This window comes from Malania oleifera, chromosome 5 (assembly GCF_029873635.1).
Source record: "Malania oleifera isolate guangnan ecotype guangnan chromosome 5, ASM2987363v1, whole genome shotgun sequence".
In the NCBI taxonomy this organism is placed as follows: Eukaryota; Viridiplantae; Streptophyta; class Magnoliopsida; order Santalales; family Ximeniaceae; genus Malania; species Malania oleifera.
The window spans coordinates 14,441,262-14,453,017 of NC_080421.1; the positions used below are offsets into that span (position 1 = coordinate 14,441,262).

General features: G+C 38.8%; 1 protein-coding gene across 1 annotated transcript; it reads left to right on the top strand.

The window, feature by feature from the left end:
• The first annotated feature begins 1,315 nt into the window (after positions 1–1,315).
• On the top strand, positions 1,316–2,624 carry LOC131155512 (uncharacterized). Its single transcript, XM_058108715.1, has one exon. It carries the CDS (start codon positions 2,116–2,118, stop codon positions 2,512–2,514), a length of 399 nt encoding a protein of 132 aa, XP_057964698.1. The 5' UTR covers positions 1,316–2,115; the 3' UTR covers positions 2,515–2,624.
• Positions 2,625–11,756: the final 9,132 nt, after the last annotated feature.

Consider the following 11,756-nt stretch of genomic DNA (forward strand, 5'->3'; position numbering starts at 1 on the left):
GGAAAGAATGGCTTGGAATGTGTGCGCATCCCCTTAGCCATCACAAATTTCACCTAATTACCATGGTATAAAGAGCACGGATAATTCTTCCTAATTGTGAAATGAAAATGGCAAATCACCTATTCGGATCTTAGAAGGAGTATAAAGGAATATAAAATAATTATAAACTTACATTTACGAGCATAAATTTTGGGTTTTGGATTTAAGTTTAAATGGATTTAGACAAATTTCAATACAAACTTATATTACATCAAATTCAAATCTAAGGTCTCTCCTAAACATAAAGTGAAGATTGTTGTTGTATACCCTAGGTCCAGTATGAACTTCTAATAAATGAAAGAAATGCTAAGTCTCTCTCTCTCACCCCCCACACACACGCAAAATAATGCACAAGTTGCATTTTCTTTAGAGTACATCGTATTTGCTATCAACATGTCCAATGGACCATGAATTGTACCATCCTTCTAAGAAATATATGACTTGCTTTCATAACGAAGTCTTAGCTGCTATTAGGATACTTGAAACGTTAAATCTTACTGAGCTGGTGCCAACTGAGCAACTTTCTTAGGAGTGGTTGGATGGTTGCCTACTGAGCTGCTTTGATCTTCAATGCTTAAAGCTTACTGAGCTGGTGCCAACTGAGCAACTTTCTTAGGAGTGTTTGGATGGTTGCCAACTGAGCTGCTTTGATCTTCGATGCCTGTAGAGAGACAAAATGCTAGATGAGGTTGAACCATCAACCTCCCCACTTTAGCGCAAGTATCAACCTCTCACCTGCACTCTGTTTATACTGAGCTCCTAAAACTCTTCCTATTGAAAAAACAAGGCAAACTATACTTTTACTAAAAGAAAAATTTTATCTCAACTGAAAAATTGCATCTTCTAAAACTAGATGGGCAGCCGCTTATAGACCACTACAAGATTCAATAATTTATCAAATACAAGTGAATGAGATATAATTAACTTGACAATACCTAATCATTTTCTTAATATTACGCGTACTAGGCATAAATTCCTTTTCACAGGTACCAAGGCTCTCAGAACTGTTGGATGCATCCAAATGAAAGCACTTGGGAGTAAAATGAGTATTCACCCAAAGCAATTTAAGGGAAGAAAAATTCAAAATCATGGAACTCTAATTGCACCAAATCTATAGTTCTCTTCAATCATGCAAGTGAACAGGGGAAAAAGAATCCTCACTGCCATCAAATTTCAAATGCTCCACAGAAGCAGTATGAATCATTCCCTTCCTTCGTTTGTCTACAGCATGTGAGTGCATAGTTTCTCTCCACGTTACCTTGTCATTTCCCTTGTTTTTTTAGCGCCATTGAAGGGGGTTTCCAATAGTCTCTCACAGATCTAGTCTTCTAGAAACAGGTCGTCCGAGGTTTTTCTCTTTCCTCTGTCCCTCATTTCCTTCGCCAGAAAGCAAATGCAACGCTTTTATATGGCCTATCAATCCTAATCAGAAACTTTTGCCCCATTTGCTCTGCTTCTCTCTCTCTCTCTCTCTCTCTCTCTCTCTCTCTCTCTCTCTCTGTGGGCACAATCTACAAGAACCTGAAGTAGTTTTGCACTTTCAGGGTCTGAGCTCCCACCAGTAACAATTTCCAAACATACCCACTTTCTAGTTTGCAGATCATCTCACCCTGTCTCTGTTCAGTCTCTGTTTCCATCGAAGCATCCAGAACTTTTCTGTCTCTGGGCACAATTTGCAATACCCTGAAGAAATTTTGCACTTTCAGGGTCTGAACTCGCACAAATCACAATTTCCAAGCATACCCACTTTCTAGTTTTTTCAGTTTCATTTAGTCTGTCTCTGTTCATTCTCTGTTTCCGTCCAAGTTCCCAGAACTTCTCAGCTCTCTCTCTCTCTCTCTGGGCACAATCTGCAAAACCCTGAAGGAAATTTTCCACTCTTACGTTCTGAATTCGAACAAATTACAGTTTCTAAACAAACCCACTTTCTTGTTGTCAGCTTCATTTCAATCTGTGTCTGTTCATTCTCTGTTTCCATCCAAGCTCCTTGAAATCCCTCCAACACCTCAAAAAGTCGCAAGCTTTACGTCTGTTTTCATTCAATTTCTGGGCATCGATCGATCAGTGACATTAACCATGTCGACGCCGTCAGACTCACAGCAGCAACAGCCACCGCCGGCGACGGTGAGCCAGCAGGCATACACCGCCCATTCGGGTCACGGGTCGGTCGGACCCGTGATCGCCGTTCTTGCAGTGATCGCCATCTTGGGCGTAATAGCCGGCATGATTGGGAGGCTCTGTTCGGGTCGACGGGTCTTAGGTTACGGGCAGTACGACGTGGAGGGGTGGATTGAGAGGAAATGTTCGTCTTGCCTCAACGGCAGAGTCGGGGCTCCGCCGGCGCCGGCCGCGGCCGCAGGGATTGAAGGTTCCGGTGGGTCTGCACCGGCGCTAGCTGCGGCGGAGAAGAGTGGAGAGATACAGCAGGAAGGACAGATGCCTGGTCATGATCCACCCGTCGGTGAAGGATCCTGACACGGTTGCATGTATATTTTTTTTATTTTTCTTTTTAGGCTTTTGTTAATTTCTTTTCTTTTTAGGAAATGTTTTTTTTTTTTTAAATCGTTTTGGGTTTATGAGCTTCATCGTGTCTTATAAATTATGAGCTTCATCATATATATATAATGATATTTCTTTTCTAAAATATTATAAGAAAAAAAGTGAAGTTTTAACAAATTTTTCATTAAAAAAATATTGTTTGTCCAGCTATTTTATTTTTGTTTTAATATTTTATAATTTATAAGAAATAGTTTTCATCAATTAATTGAATTGTCATGTCATTTTTATTTTTTAAAATTTTAATTAACTTTTGCCTACATTAAGAGTGTCATATTAAACACAAATTTTTACATCAATATTGGTTATTATCAAAAAGAGATGACTCTTGGCAATTTCTGAAGAGCTTTTTCTATATTCAAGTTCGTGTTGAAATATAACATAATATATCTCCTGCTTCACAGTGGATAATATCAAAAAAAAAAAAAATTGTCAAATACAAATTAGGTAAGTTTAAAAAAAAAATTGTAAGTTTGAATTATATGGAAGTGACATTTGAATGATTAAGTGTGTTTTTAGGAAAATAAATATTATCCAAAGATAACAAATGAATTTGAATTTTGAACTTTGATAATTAACACTAATTATGAGAGAATTTAAATATTAAGATCAACCATAATAATATTATAACTATCAAAAATCGAATGACTTTCGTAAATTGTTCCTTAATCGTGAACACTTGAAAGAAACAATCACAAATGGCTTAGAGGACTCAATGTGTACTCTGAGAAAATGTCTAAGTAAAAAAACTAATAGAAGGCTCTAAAATCCTTTTTTATAATGGTGGAGGTTGACCCTCCATCAATTCGGCATTATTGTGCTTATGGGGTTATAGAAGTTTTATGCATATTTATGTGGAGGTTTTAAGTGTAGTCTTGTAACGGTTTCCTATCATGAATGTGTATACATTAAAGTTTACACGTTGCTTATGTAGAGGTGTTTAATTGTGGTTTCGTAACTGTTATTTCTTTTGAGTGAGAATATTTTAGGTATATTAGTCCCCCGCCCCCTTTTGGTTTCGAATTTTTGAAATGAGTTTCCAAATTTTGAATGCTTTAGAAACTGTCGAGCCCCTAATTTTTTTTTCTTTTGTTGTACTCGAGTTGTATTTGGCTCTATCTGAGCCACCCTCGGCTCAATTCGAGTCGAATTGCCCCCATCTGAACCATTGTTTCAACTAAATCTGAGCTACTCTCAGCTCATCCGAGCCTTTTTTGGCTCACTTTGAGCCATTACCCGGCTAAACCAGGGCTGGATTTGACTCCATCCGAACTGCATCTGACCTGATCCAAGCAACTCTCACCTCAATCTGAGCCGACTTGTCTCCCTTCGAGCCATTTTTTCGATTGAATGCATGTTGCTCTTAACTCATTTGATCCATTTGGCTAACTCTGAGTCATTATTTGGCAAAACAAGCGCTGGATTTCACTCCATCCAAGCCGTCTTCGGCTCAATTTGAGCTGAATAGGCTCCTTTTGAGCCGTGTTTTCGGCTGAATCTGTGTTGCTCCTAGCTCTTTCAAGCCATTTTGGGTGATTTTGAGTTGTTTTCTCAGCTGAATCTGAGCTGCTGCTCGGGTGGATTTGAGCTGTTTCGGCCTAATCCAAGCTGAATTTTGCCTATTTTGGCTTATTGTGGGTCGATAACCTTGTTCGTTAGGCTCAATCCGAGCCTAATATTTCACATTTTTGGCTCAGTTTGAGCGAATTTCATCAATATTTTACCTTATCTGAGTTGAATGTTTTACACCTCTACTAAATCTAAGCCGAATGCTTTGTGATTTTTTAGATTAACCTCTATCTGCCTCATGAGTTGTGCTCATCATATGGGTTGGTCTTCAAGTCTCATAAGTTGTGCTCATCGATTGGGCCAATAAGGTGAGCAGTGCTCATTTGTTTGCCTTATAAGCTATACTCATCAGTTGAACTAGTTTTCGGGCCTCATGAGTTGTGCTCATCAGTTGGGCTGGTCTTTGGGCCTTATGAGCTATGCTAATCAATTGGGCCAGTTCTTTGGGCCTCATGAGTTGTGCTCATCAGTTGGGCCAATTTTCGAGCCTCATGAGCTGTGCTCATCAGTTGGGCCAGTTCTTCAAGCCTTATGAGCTATGCTCATTTGTTTGACCATTCTTCAAGCCTCATGAGACGTGATCACATATTGGGCTAGTTTGGTGATCTACACCATTTTAGGGATTCACACCATTTGGGGATTCGCACCACTATGGGATTCGTGCCACTCGGGGATCTGCACCGCTTTGGGATTCACGCCATTTTGGTTCTATAAATTGCTTTCTCAGCTTCATTCTTCTCTTGTCTCCAGAGGAAGCTCTTCACATAGGCATCATGTATGCCCTTATCTCTTTCTTCTTTATCCCTTATTATTTTGTTTACTACGTTTTCTGTTTTACACGCATGCACTTTATGCACTTTCCACATGTTTATGTTGTTCTTCACATATTCTTCATGTGTTCTTAGTGTTCTTAAAAAATTTTCTCAAGGAGGCTTTTCTTGATCTTTAGCCAATAAGTAAAGATGTTTTTGTGTTGTTTATTCTTCTTTTAGAAGCCCTTTGTTAGGACGAGAACTTCTTAAGCTCACTCTTCATCGGTAGTTAGTTTAAGCAGTGCTAGATCTTGCCTTACCTCAGAGGATTGGTTGAGCCTACGTCATCTGCATTTCATCCCAAACACCATTCGTCTCAAAGTGCTTGGCAGTTCAACATCGGCCCTTCAACCTGGTTCAAATGAATTCTTCTTGTATATTGACTACTTTGAGACTGGGCTTAGGCTGCCTTTCCATCCTTTTTATATCTGATGTTCTGCGGTTTATACAATCTATCACCTAGTCGACTGGCCCCCAATTCATACCTTACACTGGCATGCTTCATAACTCTTCTCATACATAGGGGTCATCAACCTTTAGTCACACTATTTCGGTCCTACCATCAAATGAGGAAGCATTTTGTTGAAAAGGAGGTTTTTATTTTAACTACATCCCAGAATTTAAGATATTCACCCATGGCACTTCCTCCAACCATCAATGGAAGTACATGTTCTTTTTTGCTTCTAGGGAATTGAACTTTAGTGAGCCCCGCATTTGGTGAACCCCTATTAATGGTGATATCTTTTATCTTGTCTTTCCTTTTGTTTTTCTATTTATTCTGCTTTACTTATAACTCTGCTTGCCTTTCCAGCCCGACAACGTCACATGCCCCCCCTCCAGTTTGTCTCCCATGGAGCGGGTCATCCTTGAGGAGCTTCATCTCGGGGCCCGTTAGGGAATTATTCCCATTTCGAGTTGCTCAGGGAGCAAAACCTTGTGCGATGCGGCTTTAGCCCTGTTTCTTCTGGTCCTCACCTTTACTAACTTTACCACATTATAATATCTGCGTATATATTGCTTCTCATATATCTTTCCTTTTGCAGACATGGATTGGAGTGACTTCAAGCAAATTATAGCAAAAAAGAAGAAATGGAAGGGTAGCAGCAAGAATAAAACCTCACTTGGGGAATCCTCCCAGGTGGAAAAAACAATTGAGGCTACTAGGAAGGTTCCAACTCTGCCGCCTCCGGCTGCTGTTCTTGAAGGGTTAGGCTTGCATGACTTTGTGGTTTCAGGTATTGCCCTTCGGCGCATTGTGAGTATGTCTCCCTCCCAATTTTCTAATATCTTTGATATTTTGATCATGGACTTTGTCCGCCTGTATATAACTTTATTCTATTAATTTTCTATTATCTTTTTGTTAATTTGAAGATTATAAGTGTCTAAGATGTGGCTCATATTTGAGTGAAACGCATTCACTAGGAAAAACATAGTGATACAAAGAACAAGAAGGCTAGTTGAAGGATCAAATCATCAACAAATTAGTCAATGGTATGAGAGACGGTTTGCTCTCGGCATCAAACCGTCAAAAATTTCAGTTTGTAGCAGGAATAGCTCTCAACATCAATTCATCAACGATTTGCTGAAATCGTCGACGGTTTCGTTCAACACAAGTCACAGAATTTGAATCAAAGATCAGTAGATTGGGAGTTTTTGGAGGATTTTCCTCTGGGAGATTGCTATAGAAGTGTTTTAGGTATAATATAAGTCTTATGTACGCATATGGTTAGTATTTAATCAATATTATATAACCCTAGTTTGATAAGCTTGATGTAAGTTTCACATGAGATAGTGAAAAAAAGTCACTTGCTCCCGTGGACGTAGGGAAATTGTAGAACCACGTAAATTATTGTGTCGTGTTTGATTTATTATTTTCCTTTATTCATTATGGTTGATTGTTAATTTATGTATTGTTCATCGTTGAGTGTTTGCATTACTTGTTCCAGATTGATTCGAGTTTGCGAGGTTTCCATTGCACATTCACATCAACTAATTGGTATTAGAGCGTCAATTCCAATAATTGGTATCAAATTCAGGTTACAATGGCTAGGATCTTTTCGGTGAAGTTTGATGTTAACAAGTTTGATGGAATGGGAAATTTCAGACTTTGACATAGGAGGGTTAAGTACTTGCTAGTGCAACAAGGTATGGTAAAGGCACTATATGGAAATAAGTAGGAAGGCATGGATGGCATGAGTTGGAAGGAATTGGAAGTGAAAGTTGTGTCCACTATCAAGCATTGTCTAGCTGATAACGTGATGTATGAGGATCGCCGGCAACGGTTTGGCTAAAATTGAAAAGCCGGTACATGTCCAAGTCATTGAAAAACAAGTTGTATCTTAAGCAAAAACTATATTGGCTTAATATGGCAGAGGGTTCAGACTTGACTCAGCACATCAACACATTCAATCAAATCATCACCAATCTGAAACGAGTTGATGTGAAGTTCGAGGAAGAAGACAAAGCGTTAATGCTACTTAATTCCCTACCTATGTCTCCTGCATACGATAATCTAGTTATGACTCTAACATGGAGGAAAGAAACCCTGGAGTTGGAGGATATTAAGAGTGCATTGTTGGGGTTCCATTAAAGGAGGAAAGCTAGTGATGAGAGGTGAAGGGCTCATGGCAAAGGGTAATCAGGATCATAGGAGAGGAAAGTCTTTGAGTGGATCGAGGGGTAATAAAACTAAGTCACAATCTAGGAGAAGGAAGGACGTTCGCTATTTTAAGTGCGGAAAAATTGGGCACATAAAATCGAAGGGTCCGGAGTGGAGGAAGGGGAATATAGAAACTCTAGAGGGTTTGTCAAAATCTGCGAATGTAGTGAAAGAAGGAGATTTAGGGAGCAGTGAGTGTGATATGCTTTCTATTTCATCAGGTTCAGAACACCTCACAAATTCTTGGATCCTAGACTTGGGATGTTTTTTACATGACTTCCAACAAAGCCTAGTTCACCACTTACAAATTGGTGAGTTCTGGTTCCGTTCTGATGGGAAACGATGCGGTCTGCTAAGCTATCGGAATGGAAAATATCAGAATCAAGATTTATGATGGTGTGGTAAGGACGTTATGTGGTGTAAGACATGTACCTGATCTACGGAAGAATGTGATATCATTGGGCACTTTAGATTGTAACAGGTATAATTACAAGTCTAAAAGTCGGACAATAAAGGTGTGTAAAGGCGTCTTGATGGTGATGAAGGGATAGGGGTTAGTAGGAAATCTCTATACACTGCTGGGTAACAAAGTTGTAGGTGGAGTTATGGTTGAAAGTTCTAAGTCATATAATATCATTTTGTGTAAAACAACTAACACAAAATGGAGGGTATTCTTAACTACATTGTTTTATATGTTTGGGGGCCGGTGAGGGCAACATCAAGTGTTGGACATGGGTACTTCATGAGTTTATCAAAAAAGGTTTCTCAGGGTGCCTCATGCAGCACAAGTTGGAGATGTTTTTCAACTTTAACTTATGGCTGAGGTGGAATACTAGACCGGGAGAGAGTTCCTCATGTTAGACATTGGAGCTGAGTATGCTAGTGTTCAAGGAGCTTTGTGAGCATGTCAGGTTGTATGCATGGCTTGCAAAGAACCTTTTGGTAAAGTCAACGAGTATAATGTGTTTCTCGATTAACCAATCGCCAAGGGTATCACTAGATGGGAGAGTTGTAAGAGAAGCTTGGACATGTTATGTGTTAGACTTCTCTAGTTTAAGAGAGTTTGGAGGTCCAGCAATGCTCGTTTCTAGTGAGATGAGATCTAAGCTTGGTGCAATGTCTGGACGGTACATCTTTCTGGGGTATAAGAAAGATAGGTTCAAGTTGTGTGATCCAATGGCAAATAGGGTGGTGATCGGTGTAGACATGGTTTTTTATGTTAAAACCATGGTGCAGCGTACTCAGGTAGATAAAGAGAAATAGGTGCCAAAAAGCTGCAACAGCAACGAGCATGTTGTGCAAGTGGAGATGGAGACTCAGGGCAGAAATGCAGGGAACTCTAGCTCAAGAGACTAGCAGTATCACAGTATAAATTGGAGCAGAAAGGATATTGTGATGCAGGTGGAGTTAAAGACTCAAGGCAAAGGTGACATTGTTCATATTGCATAGATTTCTAACTCGAGAGACCAACATGATCACAATGGGTCTAGATGCATTATCAAACCACCGCCTAGGTATAAATTTTATGACTTGATATCTTATGCATTCATCACTACCAACAAGGATCCTACTATTTTTCAAGATACGGTGCACAGCAAAGGAAAAAATAAATGGATGAATGCTATGGTAGAGGAGATGGAGTTACTACATAAGAATTAGGTGCGGGAGTTGGTGGAGCTTCTAGAGGGGAAGAGGGTGATAGGATGCAAGTGGGTAATTAATTAGTTGAAAACTCTGTTGAGAAAGGAATTTGATATAAAGATTTTGGGTGCGGCCAAAAGGATTTTTGGGTTGGAGATTCACAAGTATAAAGCTAAAGAGAGATTGAGGTTATCTCAGGGTGGCTTTGTGGACATAACCATAGGGATATTGTAGTTATCTTAAGATGGTGCACCGGTGGCAAATCAAAGTAAACTATCTACCGCTCAGTAACCAAGGACGGACGGTGATGTTTGGGTCATCTCAAATGTTTCCTACGCCAGTGCAATGGGGTGCTTCGGTGGGCAATAGAGAGATCCTTCAGTTGTGAGATTCGTAGATGCAAACTACACAAGGGACTTGGATGATAGGAAATCTACAACAGGGTATGTTGTAGGAGGGCTTATTTGTTGGAAGTCCAGGGTTTAGTCTCACGTTGCACAATTTACAACTGAGTTGGAGTACTTAGTAACGCCCCAACCCTCTAGGTGGGCTCAGAGTGCTACTATACATACGTATCATACATATCTTTGATACCATACATATACTACTCGCCCAAATAAGGGAAATCAAGTGTTTCATACTGATCTTCATATTCATGCACAACGGAAAACATAAACATACATACATTTTCTAATAAAACTTACTAGAGTTTCTAACTATTTCCTCACATACATCCATACATACTAAAACATAATATGCTATTACAAACCCAAAAAGGTAACCTAGCCAAAGCCCAGTACATATACAAGAACTTACATAAACTATCAAAACACTATACCCAGAATCCCTTTAGCAGTCTAGGACCGGTTTCCTGCAGAACCTGAAATAAGATTTGTATACTAGGGTGAGACACTTCTCATTAAGGTAGATTATATTACATTAGTGTGTGACTACATGAGTTTATTCCAGTAGAAAATAGTTATACATTTAAATCATTCTCAATCCTGTAATATAGAAAATATATATACAATTCCTTCAAAAGATAGTTCGGCGCATTACAAGCGAGAGTTCCCGAGATTAGGGTAAGGTATAGGTCCATACACTCTACAATCCCTTTGCTCGGTACTCGTCGCTGTAACTTTTCCCATTTTAGTTTATAAATTGTGTATATGCATATTGAACTCATCCCAACTTTGAAACATCATAACCATGCCATTTACTTCCCCCATGGCAAGGGTTGTGCAGTCCATAGACCCTGACTAACCTTGGCGGCCACCACACTAGTCACATACTTTTTCTCCAGCTCGACTTGGCCTTCACCATCCTGGTACGTAACCAGTGGTCCATCGCACCAATCGACTACATAGATACCCACACTCAAGAATAACATGTGGTTGCATTGTATCTCTCTTTCAAGCAACGGTATTGTACTCTCTTAGTAACAAGCTTTCTAAGGCGGTTCATATATCATACTTACAATTTATAACATAAGTACCGTAACCTGTTTTCATTCCATAAAACATTTAAGCAATTCCAATATCTTTCACAATCTCATTCATTCATTCTTTATTTCATTCACTCTTTGGTATAAACCGGCACACACAGCTCTCGGTTTAACCCTATACATACATCTCTCAGTAATTAACCGGCATCTCTTTTATACATTTCCTGATAGCAATTTGGAACTCCAGTTCCCATATCTCATACTTATATTTCTCAATTCAGTATACCTACATTCAATATCTCATGCCACACTCATTTGGTTTAATCTGTAAAGTATAGTAAATGGTTCATAAAATATCATTTAAATTGAAAACAAGGGTTTCAAGCATCTCCTAATTTAAGTTTAATACAAATAAAGGAGTATTAAGAAGATTGGAGACTATACCCCAAAACCCTAATTTTTTACCAAAACTGTAAAATTGAAAAACCAACAATTCTACCCGATGAAATTTTCCAAATAAGTAGTCATATCATACATATAAACCTAAACTACAATTCTACTAGTTTAGATTTCGAAAATAACTGATTGAAACAAATCCCTTTACCTATTTCCTGAAAAACGACCTGAAACGGACAAAAACCCGAAACCCTAGCTTTTTGAACCGACCAAACAACAAGATCCTACGAGTTGGGGGAAGGGAGAGAGAACCGAGGAGCACTAGCGAAGAGTTCCCACGGTTAGAGAGTGAGAGAAAATCAAAATCCCTAATTTTAAAGAGAGAGAGAGAGAGAGAGAGAGAGAGAGAGAGAGTTGAGAGAGAGAGAGAGAGAGAGAGAGAGAGAGAGAGAGAGAGTTGAGAGTCATATAAAAAATACATAACTTAGCTCTTCGGTAACTATAAATATCTCCTCCAAGATATTTGTATATAAATATTTAAAAATATCTCATCCAAGATATTTATATATATAAATATCTAAAAATATCTCCTCCAAGATATTTATTATATTTATTTATTTATTATTTTATTATATATATA

What these genes read in the sequence shown, in the direction of transcription:
- LOC131155512 (XM_058108715.1), top strand. Translation starts at nt 2,116, where the DNA reads ATGTCGACGCCGTCAGACTCACAGCAGCAACAGCCACCGCCGGCGACG.